The 18,657-nt window shown below is 57.9% G+C and overlaps 1 protein-coding gene across 1 annotated transcript in view; it reads right to left on the reverse strand.

Moving 5' to 3' along the window:
• Positions 1 to 18,657, reverse strand: part of ZBTB16 (zinc finger and BTB domain containing 16) — a 58,807-nt gene that overhangs the window by 14,446 nt on the left and 25,704 nt on the right. The window contains exons 2-3 of the mRNA XM_062594563.1: positions 17,996 to 18,093; positions 8,927 to 9,013 (exon numbers count right to left, since the gene is read on the reverse strand). Of these exons, the coding sequence (XP_062450547.1) occupies positions 8,927 to 9,013; positions 17,996 to 18,093 (185 nt within the window). The remainder of the gene's footprint in view (positions 1 to 8,926; positions 9,014 to 17,995; positions 18,094 to 18,657) is intronic.

The following is an 18,657-nucleotide window of genomic DNA, read 5'->3' on the forward strand; positions in this document are numbered from 1 at the left end:
AGTTTTCCGTGCCTAATTTGAAGGAGGAAGGGTGGAAATAGAAGTCAGGGTGAAAACACACACACACGAGCGTATGCAGAGAGGGCACAAATATCTGCTCAGTCACGGCTGCACATTTATTTTCTGCTCCTCCAGATGCCATAAAGGCATCTTCACAATCGGCATTTCTTATTTTCAGAGGTGCCTGTGCTGTCGAAACAACAAACCCCAGGAGGTGTCTCTTTTAGCAGTTCCTCCTGTGCCAAATTCAACTTATTTTTTTGCCCTCGGTAAACAGTTCCCGTTTGATCTCTCGGGCACCGGACGCCAGGAACCACCTCTTTTGCACTCTCCGCATGCAACGGCTAACACTTTGGAAAACACTGCAGCATTTCACCGGAAAACCTATTTCGTAAGCTCAGAATCTGCAGTTCACTTTCACCTCCGGCTTAGAAAATCAAACGTCAGTTTTTTCCATTCTAGTTCGCTATGACGCACGTCTGCCTTCTATTTAAAAAACAGCATTCTCGCGCCCAGATCAAAACACGTAAGCCTCGATCCTGCTCACAGCCCCTGACACCACCATTACCGGGATCGGGACTGTGGCACGCTGAAAGAGCAGAACAAGAGGTTTCCCAGTATTTCCAAAACCAAGCACTCAAAAATCACACCTACATTCCCCCAAAAATCACAAGCATTTAATAAAATAACTCCGGAGTTGATGCTTTTTTGTGTATTTACGAGTTTTGTTTCCCAGCTGTGGCTGTGTGCGTCTCTGATGCGTTCGTAAGACTGCAGGTCTGCAAAGCACTGTGAGACCAGCCAACATATTGCAAGACTTGGCAACGGTTTCTTCAACCTTCTCCACTGGCATGCAAGCAGCCATGGAAGGCGAAGTTTGCTAAATTGTGGAAAAATCCACAGTTTGTGTATTCTCTAATTTAGGTGCTGGGCCCCTGCTCCAGCTCTGCCGCGGTAGCCGCCGTTCAAACCGCACGGAGCTGGCGGGGGCAGGCTGCGAGAGCGCTCGCCTTCGCCGCCCGGCGCCGCTTCCACCGGCCGAGGGTCTCCGGCACCACGTCGAGCTAGAAGGGCAGGGCCCTCCCCACGGCACCCCGGGCAGGCACGAGCACGCGTCCTGGTAGCTGTCGGCACGTCTTCCCCCGCGAGGGCTGCACGCGCCTTGGGCGCAGCAGAGCAAGGGAAGAAACCAAGCCTGGTGGTCCGAGACTCCCGCGTTCAGGGAAGTTTCCTCCTCTTAATGGAAAACCAAAGTGTTTATTGTTCCCTTGTCTGTATTTGCATCTGAAATTGGAGCTATTACAGGGCAGACATGCCAACGCTTCACTCGGCTAGGCAACGCACACCGGAGCCTGCAAGCACCGTTTTATTGTTAACGGTTTTGTTTGCTGTTTAATAGTCAACACGGTTCCAGCACCGACGGAAGCAAAGAACCAGGGAGCCCGTATCGGAGCGGACGGTCCCGCGCGGGCTCGGGCCGCACGCCCGGCTCCGCAGCCGCCGGAGGCGACTTGCACGAGCCGCCCGCAGAGCGTCTCGGCTGCGGCCCTCGGAGCCGCGGCGAAGGCCCGGAAAGCCCGGCTCTGCTTTTGCCTAACGAGAGAGAGAATTACCTTTAAACACGCTTAATAGTACAGTACATTATCTCTATGGAGAAAAATGCTATCTGAGAGGATTTCTCCCATAAGCTTAATCAAGCTGCTCTCTTAAAACTCTCAGGAGTACCGTGAAACAGTAATAGAAAGTCATAGGCAGTCCGAGAAGATTTTACATTTGCTTCGTTAAGGAAAGGCGCAGGCCGCTTGCAGAGGGGCGCGCTGAGGGGTTCGGCCCCGAAGGCGCAGCCGGCAGAGCCGTCCCACCGCCGGGCCCGCTGGTCCCCGCCGCGGCAGGTGGGCCCCGAGCTTCGGAGCAAACCACCACGCGCGGCTGAAGCAGAAAGCTGCGCTTCCCTTCGCCTTTCCCGCTGCCGGCTGGGCCACGGGACCGAGGGCGGCTGTCGGGAACGGCTCCCGCGGGGCTCCGAGGGCTTTCGATCAAGCCTCGGAAGGGAAAGCCCTGAGAGGCGGCAAGGAGCGCGAACTGGGGCGGCTTGGGAAGCGCCGCGAGCGCTGCCCCGAGCCGAGGAGACCGCGGCACCACCAAAGCACGGCGGGTCCGGGGGGGCGGCCAGGCTGCCGGGGCCCGACCGAGCTCTCGCGGCTTTGCGCTGCCCTCCTCCCCTCCGCGCTCGCTTCACGCCGGCGCCCCAGCTCCTCCGAAAGACCCGCTGCAAAACGGCACTTGAGACGGAACATCTGTGCAAGCAAAGACGCTTTCAAGGGCTTAAAAGCAAGCTTCCGAAGGCCCCTCGGCGAAGGGAGGGGATAGCTTGAGCAGCAACGTCCGCAGGCCCTGCTCATCCCGCAGACGCGAGGGCCAGCGGAGAGCTGGTAACGCGGTGCCTAGCAGCCAGAGACGCCTCCGCGCCAGCGCGCCGGCCGCGCCGTTATCTGGAGGCGCGCTGGGGGAACACCTGCGCGCGGGGGCCGGCGGCCCCCCTTGCCCCAACACCTTTTTTGTTTGGTTAAGAAAAAGCTCAGTATTTGGAGAGGATTAAGCCGCTCAGCCTTGGAATTCGCCCGGCCCTTTGTCCGGGGCTCCTGCGGCCGCGCCGCTCGCCCCGGGAAGGGGCTGCTCCGCCGTCCCCGCGGTCAGCGCCTGAGCCTCGCTCCAGCTCGAGAGACCTCTCCTCTCCCGGATCCCTGCTCTCCTGCGCAGCTTTTCTTTTTTTTTTTTCCCCCTCCCCTTGGACCTCCGCTTACCACACTACTGTTTTGAATCTCTAAAATAATGTGACAAGTTAATGATGGCACAATTATCTAAATGTTTAACAGACATGTTATCTAAGTGAATCGGATTGAGATTCCATCCCGCTGACAATAAACATCAATGGGAGAGCAGAAAGTGATAGGCAAATTATCGCAAACCCTGCAATTTCAATGCTATTAAATTTGGAGGAATAACAGCCCTGAGGCCTGTAAACTCCGAATAAAATAGACCCTTGTGTTTGTCCAACTATTAAATCAAAATGCTACCAACATCCCAGGAAAGGGGGAAAAAAAAAGGAGAGGGGGGAGATTTATAGCTTTTCAATTTTCGGTTGCACATTGGTTTTATTCACTCCTTTCCGTTGCTCGCGTCCCAGTGCCGGTACCACCACGAAGGCAGCTTTTCTGGGGAGGAGGAGCAGGAGCAACAGCAGCCAGCAGTCAAGGGGGGAAGAAAAAAAAAATCAAGCTTCTGCAGAAAGAAGGCGAGTTTAAAACGGGCACGGAAATCCTTTCGCAGGGGGAGAATAAATCCCTTCACTCCTGGAATTGCCAGTAATTGCCGGCGGGTTCGGGGATGCCTGGGTCAGGCAAACAGATCGTTTTGGTTAAGGGCAGCGCTGCCGGAAACGACCAAGCGATTTAGGAGCGCGCGCACGGCTGCTTCTCCAAAGAAACCCAGGCCGAAGTGTGCCAAAAAGCCACTCCTGGAAGCAAAGCGAGGCCCTGGGAGCGCGCGGGGTCGCGGGCGCCCGGCGCCGCGCCGCAGAGCGGAGCCCCTTGCCGGCGCGCGCGCTGCCGGGGGAGCGAGGAGCGCCGGCGCGGACCGCAGACCGGGAGCCGAGTACGTGCCGGCAGCGAGGCCAGGGCGTCCGCGAAGAAAACAAGTGCTATATTAGGCATCAAACATGCCCGTGTCGTAGCGCTGCGAAATTAGGTCAGGAGTAAATCTCCGCCAGCGTACTGACTGTACAAACACCGGCGCGTGACACCGCTCCCGAGCGCGTGTGACGTTACACGGCACTTCTCCATCCGTCGCTGCCGCGCGTTAAATACCTTGGCGAGCGGCAGGAAACTCTATACAAATCACCTCTGATATTTATAAAAGCCCGCGGCTCGCGCACGCTCGAGCAGCAGCCAGCCCACGGCCAGCCGGCGTGACCGCCAGGAGCAGGAGTCACCCGGCGGCCGCCCGCACCCGCGCGGGGGCTCGCGGCTGGGGGCTTCTTTCCTGCATCCCGTTCATTTCGCCTCTAAATTTCAGGAGAGCAGTAAGTAATTTTCCACACTCTCCCGCCGGCATGGCACTGAGCTTACGCCGCTGTGAAGACGAGCCAAAACAGTTGCTGCTTTTCCTATTGCTGTAGGATGGAGGCCAAGGAAAGTGAACACCCAGAAAGACCTCTCAGTCCCGAGTCAGCCGGCCTATAGGCAACGCGCAGCGTCCCGATGTTTACGGGGAAAAGACGCTTCCCCCCTCCCCTTTACTCCCCTCCTTGCCCCTTGCATCTGAAATAAGGACTTCAATTTTCTGCCATTGGAGCCGGGCGCTGTTTGATAGCTGTCGGCACGCGGGAGCGTTACGACAAGGTGCATTACTCTTCTGCACCATCTTCCAGCGGGACAAGGAAAAAACGCTAGATAAAGGGGATGGTTCCTGTAGTCCAACTGCTCACCCCCAAATGGCTCCATCTCTTGGAAAGAAACCAAGAGATTCCTCTCTCTGATCCACCATCCTCAGCAAAATCTCTCAAGCCGTAGGTGATCTACGGGAAGAGCTGGTGTTTTCAGTTTTTGGTGGGCCTGTACCAAACAAACCCTCTTGACGTTGCTACTTTTTTGAGCTTCTCTCCACATAATTTCTAAATCATGCTCAAAAGCATCTACCAGAGAATCTACCAGAAAGTGGTATTTTTTTCTGGCAAGTTTGGAGGACTTTCACCAAGTTGGCCAAACAACCTGCTGCTGGTAAGGACGAAAGGAGGACGCTTGAGATTCTTTTCTGGGAGATGTTATTTGGAAAACGAGATAATTATAGCAACTGTATGAAAGGCATGTTTTTTTTACGCCACAGGCAGTGCTATTTGAGAGGCACCCGACAACAGGAAGCCATTCATTTCAGTGAGCGTGGGCTCCTTTGGCCATAAAGCCCGTGTCTGATGTGCAAGCGAGACGCGTCTGTTTACAGCGCGAGGAGGTGATGATAAACCTGTTTAACTTGGGTCGTCGTGTTCCACCACGCTAAGTTTGCATGTCACCATTTGAGCGCTGGCATGAACACAGCTCTTTTTGGCAGCCCCTGCCATTCCAGCCCAAGGTTTTAAATCGAGTAGACTTTAATCTCTTCAAAATTTTCAAGGTCATTAGTGAAACCTAATAGCTGCTCCGTTTACCTTTTTTTTCCTCTTTCTTTTCTTTTTTTGCCCCCTCCTGTAGGACGTGTTCGGATGCAGCCATCATGCAATACCTGCCCGAGAGCAGACACCCCTGAAGTCATGCCTGCTTGGGAGCGGTTACAAAGCGCCGGGCAGCGGAAGGTGCTGGGCAGCCACGGGCTCCCACGTACTGCACTGGTGCTCGCGATGCTCCGCGGCTCTGGAAAAAATAATGGCACCGGGAGCTGGCTGCTCGTAGATGCTTCAGTAGCGCTTGGCCAGCTCTGAAGCGCCTGCGTCAAAGGCAGTTTTGCAGCTCTGCAATTGCCCGTTCTCCTGATAAACCTTCGCAGTCCGCGAGGGCTCTCCCCGCTGTTCCCAGGCCTTCGTCTCTGCAACGCTGAGACGACTAAGAACACGGAGCTACCGAACCCCGCCAAAGTCCCGACAGGAAAGGTCTCTCCCGGGAGCTGGCACCATTTCTGCTACCGGGACGTACCGGAACTGCCATGCCAGGCGCCCGCTCCCGCCGCAGGCAGCATGCAAACCCTCGCTCTGCAAAGGAGCGCGCAGGTGATTCACCGGTGGCCCTGCACACCTCCCTGCCCGCTGCCCCACGCCACGTCCGCACTTTGAGGCAGCTGGAGACTGCCTGAACACCGAGTCCCAGAAAGGCTTCTGGCTACCGCAATACTTGCAAATTGAAAGGTGTACGTGCTTCATTTTAACTTTTTGTCTGGGTTTTGGGGAGATCATCTCAACACATCACTAACAGTTCCAGAGCTCGGCCAAATCCCGAGCCCACACAGTTCATCTGGAGTTGCTGCTTAGGATGCCGCGCTCAGTCTGCAACGCTCAGAGCAGCTCAAACATGCTGGTACTGCACCAGTCCAGCCTCGTCCTTCCCAGAGCCGAATCCGGCTCCGACCCCATCGTGCAAACGTGCGGCATAGGGTACACACCCAAGTCGACCCCTTTTGCTTTGCTGGCTTGCCCCTTCCAAGCCTTTTTCTCCTCCTTAGCCTAGCGTTTATATGGTTGCTAAAAGGATTGTGATTTGTAAAGTCCAACCCCCATTAGCATGGCTTTGAGTAAGGAGGGCAATTACTTTAAAATTTATTAACTGATGCTTGGCCAGCAAAGTTTCCAGATCAGATGACATGGTGAACCTATTCCTGTCCAGTGATGCAGCACTTTATATTACTGATCAGTCATTAAAACCTCTGGCATAAGACCAGTCATGTTTCCCATGCCAAGATAGTGTCCACACATCAAATTTCAACCTCTGAGTACACATGCAGCCATTAATGGTATTTACCAGTTTTTTCAGCATTTGAAGATGAGCTTGTGCTGATTTAAACTGTTCCTAATCTAATAAGGGAGCAGGCTCTTCTCTCCTCTCCTCTCTTTCTTTAGGAGCTGCTCTGAGCCTCTGAAGTTAAGCGGCATGCAGAGTCCACCTGAGACTACCAGGACGGCAATTCCTGAATGCGCTGCAACGAATCCATGCTAGAAACTGCAGCATTTGCAATATCAGTTTGTCACCATACACAAAACCTAAAGAGGTCCTGGCGCTTATCACTGACTGCACCTAAACCAAAGAACTGCAAAGTGCGGTATAAAAACGTGGCAAAAGCCAACTGTTGATAGCACTTTGGAGCCGACCGGTAGTTTGCTCCCGGAGCAGTCAAGCTAGCTTACGTTTGCTGCACATGCGTTTTGGAAAAATCATTTCCTGCACGCTTATTTTTACGCTAAGCAATGATTGCAATAGTGCTTTAGGGGGTTGAGCACTGCATACGTGGCTTTTGCTGGGAGAACAGATTGGGCCACCTCAGGCTTACAAATCTTAGAAGCTAAGACAATGCTGCAATAGAAACTTTCCTGTTGATTAGTCCTGTGCATCGCACAGTGGTTTGCAAAAGTGACTCACTGCACAGTGACGGGTCTTTATCTGCCTGAAGATTGCGTGCTTGCTAGAATCACTGCAGGCTCAACTTCTGATTGTGGGAAAGCAGATGGGGTTCTGCTCTTGAACATACAGATTCGCTGGAGCCAGCAGTACCGCGTGTTAAAAACAGGCAATTTACTGACATGAAACCAAAGCCCAGAGACAGAAAAGGAGAGTCTGGAGCAACACTGAGAGGAAGCTCATCAACACACCTGGCAGCAAGACTTCGAGCACCCCGAGCAGGCAAGCAGGGCCCAAGGAAGCCACCAGCTGAACCAACTGCACCAGCTGAAGCACCAGGGCGGAGGCAAGAACCGCTCCCATCGCGCTTTTCAACCTGCGTGGCCGCATGGCAAGGAGAACTGCGGCCAGCGAACAAGTCCTCTCTGCTGAGCAGGAGATTCAGGGACCTCGCTCCGGGACGGCTGCGTTCCTGCCTTCCCCGAAGCTCGGCCCTCCGCCTGTCAGGGCCCGCTCCCAAGTGAGACATCAGAAAACACCTTTTCCTAAAACTGAAAGAGAACGGGCTGCGCAGCCCAGCAGACTCCTGAATCCACGGATAAATCCTCATGGCGGCCGCCGCCTAGGCACAGGACAACGCAATCGTTCACATCAAAGCTCTCAAAATGGGAACAAGGCAGGGTGGGATCTTCCAGCGACTTATAACTGCCCACTCTGGGGCTCCCGAGCACCAAAACTCTTCTGACAGTGTTATCTACCCTGTCAAAACCTTCCTCTAAAATCTTAAACAGTGGCCAAGTACTACAGCAATGGTTGAATTTGGCAAGAGCTGTCACGCGGAGGGACGGAAGGAGAAGCTCCCCTCCTCCGTCCCCCGCGGCAGGAGCTTAACCACCTCCCGGCAGCGCCGGGGCCAGGCTTTTCCCCAGGGCCGCGGGCTCACAAAGCCTGACCCGCCAGCGAGGTTGGCGTCGATTCCTCCGCACCCTGCCCAGGCGCTCGGGGCTCCGCGGGCGCGGGTGACCGTCTCACCGGCTCAGAAGACGCTCGGTTTCACCGCGGGGGCGGGTTGCGATATTCCCTTCGCCAGCATCGCCCAGAAAGCCGTTTGGGGAGGCTTCTCTTTCGAACACCGCCAACACATTTTAACACACGAATGAAAACGTTGCAAAGTACGAGCTGGGCCGGGGGGGCAATCTACTGCAATCAAATTAACTGCAAGACAGAAATGGATCCAGCGGGCCAAAAGCAGGGTCTGCAAAGGGTTAATCTTTCAGCTGGGCAGAAACTTGCACAGGAAGCCTAAATATTTAGCTTAGGTCTGAATTTTGTTTGCTAATAAGGCACTCAGCGGAAGTTTTGTTTCCCAAGACGTTTAAAAAGCCGAGCGGGTGACGGGCGCCCAGTCCCGCGCCCCAGCCCGGGGAGGACCTGAGCGGGAGCCCACCGCGGGGCCGGCTCCTCCTGGCCTCCTCCCGCCCCTGCCACCAGCACCCGGAGAGGCTCTCGAGATCGTAACCTACTTTTAACTCTCCCCCGGCTGAGTTTGGGCTTGGAAAGGAGGCGCCACCGCGAAGCAGGTGTGCAGGGGGCCGCGAGGAGGAGGGCAAAGGAAGGGCGGCCGCAGCGAGGCGCTCGCTGGCCGCGGGGCGGGCTGCCCTCCCGCGCTGGCGGGGCGCGCGCCGATTCCTCCCCAGCGAGCGCCCCGAGCCAACGCGGGGCAGAGCCGAGGGGAAGGATCCCTGCGCAGCTCCGGGCCGGCGCCGCCGTACGCGCCGCTTCCTTCCCCGCTCGTTTGTTTGGAGAACGAGAAGAAAAAGCCAACGTACCGGTATGTGTCTGCCTGTGCGTCTCCAGGGCATCTTCTTTGGAGAACTGCGCGCCGCACTGATCGCAGACGAACGCTTTGGCACCCGCTAGAAAGACAACGGGGGAAAAAGGACGTTATTAAGAGAGCACACGCGACGGCCCGCGCGAGACGAACCCGCGAAACGGGACCTGGGGAAAGCGGCGTCGCAGCTGGTGCCGCCGGGCCGCCCGCTCGCCGCGCTCGCCGCGCCGGGGCAGGGCGAGGACGGGCCGCTCCGCGGGGGCTTCCAGCGGCTCCGGCACGCAGCGCCGCCGCCCAGACCCCGCAATCAGCAATGCACCTGCGGCTCGTTAGCAGCCGAGCCAGCTGAAGTAAGGCAGGGGTAACCGCCCCAAAGCAGAAGAGTCCTCTGACGAGCACCTGCGAAGAGGGTGCATCTGTGCCCGGCGGGATCGCGCAGCTCTCCCCGGAGCAGCGAGCGGCACGGGAGCGGCAGGAAGAGCAGCACCCCCCAAGAAAGGCACACGTTTTTCAAGTCTCTCACTTCATCAAGCAGGGGGTTTGCTCAGTACTGAATGTTTTATAACCCGTGCACAGCCACGAGAAGCAGGCACCCCACCTAATCCCGCCGTCACGCTGGTTCAAAATAATAGTGTAACGCCGAGCTCTGCTATTGACGTTGCAGTGCCCTTTCGGTGAAAAGGGTTGCTCGCCAACAAGAAATTAAATATTTGCTTTTAAAAAATCATTAAACATCAGCGAGTTTCATTAGAGCTGCAACTGATCTAATTTTAATTGCTTTGCTGCCCCTTCCAGTTGCGGCAGTTGCGAGCGGTAGCCGAGGCGGCGAGGAGAGGGAACGTGGCACTATCTGATAAGAAACGTGGCAGAAACAGCGCGGTTGGGTGCAAAGCGCAGATACTTCTGCCACTATTCGAGGCACGGCGATTGGGGGAATTCTTAGAAAATCACTATCAGCATGTGCCGCGTGTGGCGGGTCAGAGGCTCTAGTTAGAACGAGAGAAAAAACAGGATGTCTAACAGCAGATAAGCAACTTCCAGATAAAAACAGATTAACAATATACGCGCGCGCCGCGGCAGACGCTGCCAGGGCAAAGCTGTGAACGTGTTCGCTAGATTTGGAAGTTTGATTCATCTGTTGTAAGGAACTAAGCGCGGATTAGGAGATGACAGAGCAACCTTCGCGACGGTTTGAAGGGGGAAAAATAAACAAAACTAAAAGGAAAGCTACCGCGCTTGCTGTTCGTGCCCGAGCTGTAAAAGCTTCGCTCGCCGCGCTCAGAAACGTTCCCGTCGCCGGACCGCGGACTGCCACGTGGCTCGTTTCCAGGAACTCAGGCGCCGCTTCGCGTCCCTTTCCTACCCGCCTAGGTCCGGTCCACGCAGCGCCGCCCCCGCCCCGGCTCCCCCGCGAGCGGAGGATTTGGCGAAAGGTGCGAACAAAAGGAGAGGCGGAGGGACGGGGCGTCGCGAGAGCCGCTAGCAGCAGGATTCCTTCGCCTTTAAATCGTCCGAGGAACGGCTGGCTCGCAGGCAGAAATATTTGGCAGCAGCGAAATTAAAAGTGATAAATTTTCTCGCCAAGCTTTGATCGATAATAGAGGTCTCATCTGTTAATCAATAAGACGGTCTGCCTGTTTACTGTGCATATGTTGTTCTCGGCTGCCTTCGCTATGATGTCAGGTTTGCATTCAAAACAACTCGGGTGTGCTCGAGCCACATGGCTGCTGGCGGATCCGGCGGGGGAACCGCCTCGCCGCGAGGCGCGCCGGGTGCGGGAGGCGCCCCGAGGCCGCGGCGCCCCGTCCGCCCCGTGCGGCCCCGGCGCCCCGCGCGGCCCCGGCGCCCCGTCCGCCCCGCGCGGCCCCGCTCGCCGCGGGCCCCCGGGAGCCGCGCGCGGCGGCGGCGGCGGTGGCGCGGAGCCGCACCGGGTGCCGCGCGGGGAGGGACCCGCGGCGACGGCCCCTGCAAACGCGGAGCAACAAAAGCAGCGGCGCCTGCCAGCATCTAGTGGGGAGGGGGGTCAGAAAAATTCCTTGAGATTTTAAAATAAACATCTCGAATGTTCTGATGAGATACGCGCGCTCGGTTACATAAGGAAGTACATAGTGTACCAAAACAGCATACCCAAAAAAAGCAGAAGCTGTCAGAACAATAAGTACAGACACAGGGCATTTACAACGGGCTATGCTGTACAGTTTTATTTACAGTACCTCTTATCAGCGAGGGAACAGTACGCTGCCTGCCAATTTCCAAAGGCCAGGACTGTGTGTTCTTGCACTCAAGTAGATGTGTACTCCAGGCAGGGGATTTTTTTCTAATCAACAAAACAAAAACTGATACAGCGCCAGAATTCCTGTAATGTACACACGCTCGGAGCGAGGAGGAGGAGGAGGAGGGACTCGGGCGATTGAATATGTAAATAGTTCAAGGTTAATTTTACTATGTGAGTCACCAGGAAAAATGTCATCCAACATCTGAGCTTATTATAACAGCGCTTAGAAAAAACAGTTCCATGTTGTTTAAAGGGAGCATGACATATTTGAAAGCAATACATCAAGGGGCTGTGTCAGGGCTCTTTTTTTCTCTCCATCCTTTTTTATTTTTTTTTTAAAGCAATACCCATAAAAACTATTAGTCTGCTAAAATGTAAACAGAAGTTTTGGGGGGGGTATTTTTAGCAAACGGCTCGCGTTGCCTGCAGCATATAGATACCTAGAGCCAATCCTGCCGGCGGGATGGGACCGAATGTGCTGCCAGGGATCGGCTGCGCTTCAGGGCATGCGTGGCGAGTGCCCCTCTCGCGCTTGCATCCGCCTGCGAGCCTGCAGCTCCTGCCTGGGAAAGGTCCTCGCGGCAAGAGCCCAGCGCGTGCCTGGCGCCCCGGGCTGCTGCGCTCGGGGCCGTCCGCCTGCTTGCTGCAACGCGCATGGTGCAGCGCCCCGGGGATGTGCGCGGTGCAGCCCCCCGGGAACGTGTGCGGTGCAGCCCCCGGGGACGTGCGCGGTGCAGCCCCCCGGGGACGCGTGCGGTGCAGCCCCCCGGGAACGTGTGCGGTGCAGCCCCCGGGGATGTGCGCGGTGCAGCCCCCCGGGGACGTGCGCGGTGCAGCCCCCCGGGGACGCGCCTGGCGCAGCCCCCCGGGGATGCGTGCGGTGCAGCCCCCGGGGACGCGTGCGGTGCAGCCCCCCAGGGATGTGCACGGTGCAGCCCCCCGGGAACGCGCGCGGTGCAGCCCCCGGGGACGCGCCTGGCGCAGCCCCCCGGGGACGTGCGCGGTGCAGCCCCCCGGGGACGCACCTGGCGCAGCCCCCCGGGGATGCGTGCGGTGCAGCGTCCCGGGGATGTGCGCGGTGCAGCCCCCCGGGAACGTGTGCGGTGCAGCCCCTGGGGACGTGCGCGGTGCAGCCCCCGGGGACGCGTGCGGTGCAGCCCCCCAGGGATGTGCGCGGTGCAGCGTCCCGGGGATGTGCGCGGTGCAGCCCCCCGGGAACGTGCACGGTGCAGCCCCCCGGGAACGCGTGCGGTGCAGCCCCCGGGGACGCGCGCGGTGCAAGCAGCACCCTCCGGCCGGCTGCGCGGTGGCTCTTGGGGATGCGCCGGCGAAGCCCGCGGCCAGCTCGCCTTGCGTTCCAGGGCTGCCCAAGAGCCGCGTTCCCCGCTCCCTCGCTACTTCTGCTTCACTGGGAAAGGACGGAGGGAAGAACGGAGCCCCCGGGGCTCCACGGGCCCTGGCACCGCGGCGCACGCCGGCTGCCGGGCTCCACTCCCGCGCGGGGGCAAGCGGGAGCGAGCCGCGGGGCCCCCGGCTCGGCGCGGAGGTCCCGGCTGAGCGGTGCCGCCCGGGCCCGCTGCCCTGCCTGCGAGCAGAGCCGCGCTCTCCCACCCGCCGCCCGCCCCCCTGATCGCTGTTGAGGGCGAGAGGCAGGCTCTGCAGCCCCAGCGCTCCCGGCCTCAGGGAGCAGCAAAACGTCCCAACCGGCCGAAGGCGAGACCCGCTCGCCGCCTTCGGTGCTCCCGCAGCCGCGGCCCGGGCGGCGCGAGCCCCGCTCCCGCGCTGCGCCCGGCTCCCGAGCGCCCAGCCCGCCGCGGGCGCTCGCCGGGGAGCCCTCAGCGGCCCCCCGGCGCCGGCGGCTCTGCTCCGCGGCCTCCCGTGCCGGCCGCCGCCAGGAGGGACCCGCAGGGGACCCGCGCCGGCAGCGCCCACGGCACCGGCGGCGGCACCCACGGCGCCGGCAGCGCCCACGGCGCCGGCGGAGGCACCCATGGCGCCGGCGGCACCCACGGCACCGGCGGAGGCACCCACGGCACCGGCGGAGGCACCCACGGCGCCGGCAGCGCCCACGGCACCGGCGGAGGCACCCACGGCGCCGGCAGCGCCCACGGCACTGGCGGCACGCGTCCTCTGCAGGGACGATGCCGCGAGCGGGGCTCAGCGTTTACTCTGCACCCCAAGCACGAGGGATTAATAAAACTTTGGGATTATATGTTATTAAAGTGCTGTAATTGGCAAGAGGATGGAGAGAGAGAGAAAAATATGGATTAAAAAATTGCCAAGTCAATTTATGCACTGTCGTTGCTTTACTACCTAATTAATTCAGTAATTTCAAAAACAATTTTATTTATGTTCCATTTACCACATCAAAAGTGCAAAGAAAAAAAAAAGCCACAGTGATGCTAAAATAATACCTCAAGGCATCTATTTTTAATCAGTTAAAAAAAAAAATCCCAACCCTGGTTTCTATACAATCTCTCTTGGGCAGACCACCAACTCCAGGAGAGAGAAAACAGCCGAGGCCTCTGTGAGTGCCTTCCTGGCTGCCGAAAACAGAGCTTGTCAAAAAAAAAAAAAAAAAAAAAAAAACAAATCCATAATGGCCTGAGGCTCCTCTCCAATCTATTTTCTGCTCAGCTGGTTTTAAATGAAGTTATTATGAGTCATTAAAACACCCGCAAGCCTGTGGAAGTCAGCCAATTACAATTTTAAATTTAGCCTGTTCTCTACCCCATTCTCTTGTTTTCTTCTTTTGCCCACATAAAGCCGCTTTTTTGTTTTTATTATTATTATTGTTATTATTATTTCCTTCTCCTCTATTTCACCCAAGTGGCAGAGACAGTTACGCAGATCTCTAATACTTTACACTAAAAATAAATAAATAAATAAAAGAATCTAAACAGGGACAAAAGAGATCAAACTACAAAATCAGCTTGGAATTAGGAAGGCCAAAGGCTTTTCTCTTCCTTCTTTTTTCCTGTATCATAAAAATGTAATAATTGAATATAAAAAAATAAAAGCACAGGCTTTAAACGGTAAAGACAGACTTGCAAATCGAGCATGAACGTCGGCGCCAGCCACCAGATCCGAGGAGCCGACGGCGTGCACGGCGCAGCTCCCAGGCGCCCGCCGTTCGCCCAGGCTCCGCGGAGGGAGGCCGACCCACTTGCGGGCCCTCCTCGGAGTCCCACCGCCGCCGGCGAAGAGGAAGGCCACGACCGGGTGCTCCTGGGAGCAGCGGGGCTTTCCCAGCGAGGCTCACCTGCTCTCGGGAGCTTCCTAGGGAATGGCGAGATGCCTTTTGTGAAGGGCTGCTAGCTGTCCTTATCTGCCTTAAAAGGAAAAGAAAGGAAGAAAAGATGCAAAGAAGAGATGTAGCAGTGCAGGAGGAATGAAGAAGAAGAGAAGATGGAAAGAAGAGATGTAGTAGTGCAGGAGGAACTAAAAAGAACAAGAGAAGACGCAAAGAAGAGATGCATCAGTGCAGGAGGAACGAAGAACAAGAAAAGATGCAAAGAAGAGATGTAGGTAGTGCAGGAGGATGAAGAGGAGGAAGAAGAAAAGATGATGCAAAGGAGAGACGTAGGTAGCGCAGGAGAAATGCTTGTTCTGGGGAAGAAACCTGAATGGTTCCTACATGCTTCGCCAGCTCATCACCACGGAGCACCGGAGGTGCCCAGGCGCGGCCGGGAGCACAGCGCTCGCGCCACGGGCGTCCTCCCCGGGCCCGCACCCTCGGGGAGAAGCGCCTTCTGCGCAACGAAGGCGTCTGAGCTGCGGTGCAAGAGGAGATCCTTGGGCAGGGGCTATCCTTCTGCGAACGGCACCTTCCTCCGCCGGCCCCCTGCGAGCCGCTCGGCAGAGGAGGGGAAAACGCGGGCGCGAAGCGGAAACCTGGGCCTGGAGGGGAGAGGAGAGGAGAAGCAGGGAGAGCCGAGCGAGCGCCGCCCGCGCCGGCCAGCTCTGCCGCTCCGAGCGCCGCTGGGGGCAAGGGGGGAGAAGGGGATATTTTCCGATTAACGAGAAAATAATAATTTTTGTTTAGCAACAAAAAAAGAAAGGCAGTTACATAATTTCCACTTTTCCTCCACCCTTAAAGTAATGTTCTATCTGACAGCCTCCTCTCAGAGGGGAAAAAATGACAAATCCAATCCAAAATTCAACAGCCTGTGTTCTGTTCAGAAAGCACACAGTGTACTATACAGCCCATAAAACTCCAAACAGCCTCCAGACACTTCTGCAATCGTCCTCCATCAAAACACTTTGTCTTGCATACAAAAATAAGATACAGTGCTGAACGGAATACAAAATCAGCCCATTACAGTACAGGGAGGCTGCTACTTAGCAACAAGGGGGCTTTAAAGCCGCGATGCTCTACAGGAAACAAAATCTGTCAAGCCTGTTGGGCAAATGATAAACATTAGCAGTATTAAAAAACACAAAAGCCATGTAAATGGATCGCGCGCGGCGCGGGCAGGGACGGAGCGGAGGAACGCCGGGGCGCGGCGGGAGGGCGCTCGCCCCGAGACCCGGGGACGGGGCCGCAGCGCCGTGACCTCCAGCGAACTTTGGGAACTTTCCCGTCTCGTGTGCACGGCGAGGAACCCGAAAGCAAACGGGCTGCGCCGCGATGATCGCGTAGATTTAGCGGTATTAATGCAGACAGATGCGCCCAAGATTTATTTGCTACAGAGAGCACTACGGTGTAATGGGTCCTGGCATCACACTCCGCATAACGCTTAGCAGAACACCTTAAATAACAAACAGCAGCCAAAAGAGGGGAGGAAGGAGAAGCAGTGACGGATGAAAAAGAAATATATTTCATCAGGTAAAGGGGAAAAAATCAGCTGGCTCTGAATCAGCAGCTGGGTCTAGGATTCCAGCCAAAACAGGAGCTAAAAAGCAAACCATATTCTTCTAGTCTCAGCTCAGGCTCTTGAGGCGAGGGGGAGGGGGAGGCAGAAATGTATTTTTCATCAGCCAGTGTATAATTTATAAACAGCATTAAACAGTTTTTGTTTTCTTTTTTCCCCTCTCCTGTGTATGAGGGTTGGCCAGCAGTCAAGCCTGCATTAATTTCTGCTTTGGGTACAGTGTGTTCTTGGATGCACATCTGCGAGTGATCATAAACTCTCTGGAATGCTGGCAGAACATCCAGACCTGCCGGCAAGCCGATGACATCACTCTGGGAATAAGTTTGGGACACGGGCCAAAACGGGGGGGAGGGGGACGAAGGGCAGCGGGCGGAGGGGGAAAACTCCCCCAAGGTTCGCGGCGCTTCCCCTTCTCGAGCGCCGCCGGGGGCCGCCGGCACGGCCAGGCGAGCCCGCCGAGCCCGCTCGACAGTGGCAGCGGGGTCCGGCGCGGCGCTGGAGCCCGGCGGGACGAGCCCCGTGGATCCGGGCGCCGGTTCCCCCGGCTCCCCGGGCTCTGCCCGATCCCTGCTCCCGAGAAGGGATCCAGCGGGGAGCAGGCGCCAGCCCGCGGCCGCCTCCGCCTGCCGCGCCGCTCCGCTCCGCGGGGGCCGGCCGGGGCTGTTCCCCGGCTTTCTGCAAGACCTGCTACCAGCGGGTTGCTCAGCCCGACGCACCCGACCCCAAACGAAAGGTGCGGCCGGGCTCAGCGCTTCCCGCTGCCACAGGCCCCCGGGGGCACGAGCCGCCCGGCCAGAGGGCTCCGCGGCACGGCGAGCAAGCTGCCGGGGCGGCGAGCGGCGCGGCGGCGGCAGCTGCGCGTGCTGCGGAGCCGAGCTCGCCTTGGCGGCCCGGCGCAACCTCGTTTCATCCCGCGCTGGGCAGGGAGGAAAGGAAGGGTGCAAAGGTCTCAGGCTTTAATAAATAACAGCGCTGGAATCTCGTGTGCCTGTTTTCAAGGGCTAGAACAGCTCTCTCTGCCTCTCACCCCACCCTTGCAGATTAGAAAATAAATTCATCTTGTGCGATGACAAACTTGGCTCAGCGTTCACTGTACATACTGTACCCGCAAAGCTGGCCGCCCGCCAGCTCTGGCCCCGAGCCAAACCTGCCATAACACACGCGAGCCGCGCGAGCCAGCGCCCGGGGGGACGGGGCGGGAGGGCCCCGGGGCGCGAGCCCCCGGCGCGGCGCCGCCAGCAGACCCCGCGCGCGGGCAGGCGCCGCCGGCGCTGCTCGCGCCCCGAGCCGCAGCGCTGCCCCGGGCTCTTCTCAAATAAAAAGCCCTGCCGTGCGTGGGGCTGCACGCCCAAGAGCAGCCTCGGAGTACATTAACTTGCGGAACGCAGAGCCTGCTCGCTGGCTTAGCACTCCAGCCTTTCTATATCTATTTAATTAAAGGGCCTGCATAATCTGAGGCTGATGGTTAGATTCATTAGGTAGAGAATACCATATTCTGCAACAGTTGTGCTAATGGCACCGCAAGGGGTGTTTGGATGCGCAGAACACAGCACGGGGACCCAGGGGTGCCGAGCGGCACGCGCGGGAGCCGCGGAGAAGGGAACAGGCATGCTGCTCGAGCCCTCTCCGCGGCGGGCGCGGGGACGCACGACTGAGCAACAAGCAGCCACGTGGTACCTGGAGTTTGTTATTCCAAGCTGCTTAGGCCAGAAAATATTTCCCCAATTAAAGAACTGAAAACAAACTCTTTAAAAAAAAAAAGGAAAAGAAAAAAAGGCAAATTACTGGCACCGGAAGAGGGGCTTGCGTTTGCAGCGGGCTGTTCTGAAGAGGCTCGAGCCCCCCCGCACGCGTCGCCCCCGGGGAGGCGCGGGGCCGCGCTCGGGCGGGCGAAGCGGCCGCGCTCGCCCCCACCTACCTGAGTGAGCCAGTAAGTGCATGCGCAGTCGCAGGCTGTCCAGAAAGCGCTTCCCGCACAACTCGCATCCGTACGTCTTCATGCCGCTGTGCAGCTTCCTGCGGGGAAACAGAGTTTTCAAGAGGTTGCTCAAACGCGCTTTTAATCGGATCCCGCGTCCCGCCCGAGGCGGCTGGGCCGCGGTCTCGAGCGGCACGGGACTCCGGCGAGGGAGCCGGGGGGAACCGCGCTCACCCTCGCCGCGGCCCGCGCCAAGCCCCTTCTCGCCCCTCGGTTTGCTCTCGTCCCTGGGACGACGCTTAGGCCCCTGCTTCGGGCAGCACCCAACCCGCAGCAAACGAGCTCTCTAGCGCACGCAGGAGCGTTTCACAGGCAGCGCTTGCACCGACCCGGGCAGAAGCGTCGCCCGTGCCAGGCTACAGCTAACGAGCACACAAACCCAACCGCGTTGCAAGCGCTGCCCCTAACACCCGAGCGCTCTGCCCCAGCACGGCGCCCGCCGCCGCTCGCCCCTGCCAGCCGGCGCGGGGGCACGGCGCCCGGGCTCCCCGCCGCTCCGGCCCCGCGGGACGCCCCGCCGAGCGCGAGCGCGCCGGCGACTTCCGAACATCAGCTGCTGATCGACAGACTGTTTTCACAAAGCAACGCAGCTTTGCGATCGA

Source organism: Rhea pennata, chromosome 24 (assembly GCF_028389875.1).
Source record: "Rhea pennata isolate bPtePen1 chromosome 24, bPtePen1.pri, whole genome shotgun sequence".
Lineage (NCBI taxonomy): Eukaryota > Metazoa > Chordata > Aves > Rheiformes > Rheidae > Rhea > Rhea pennata.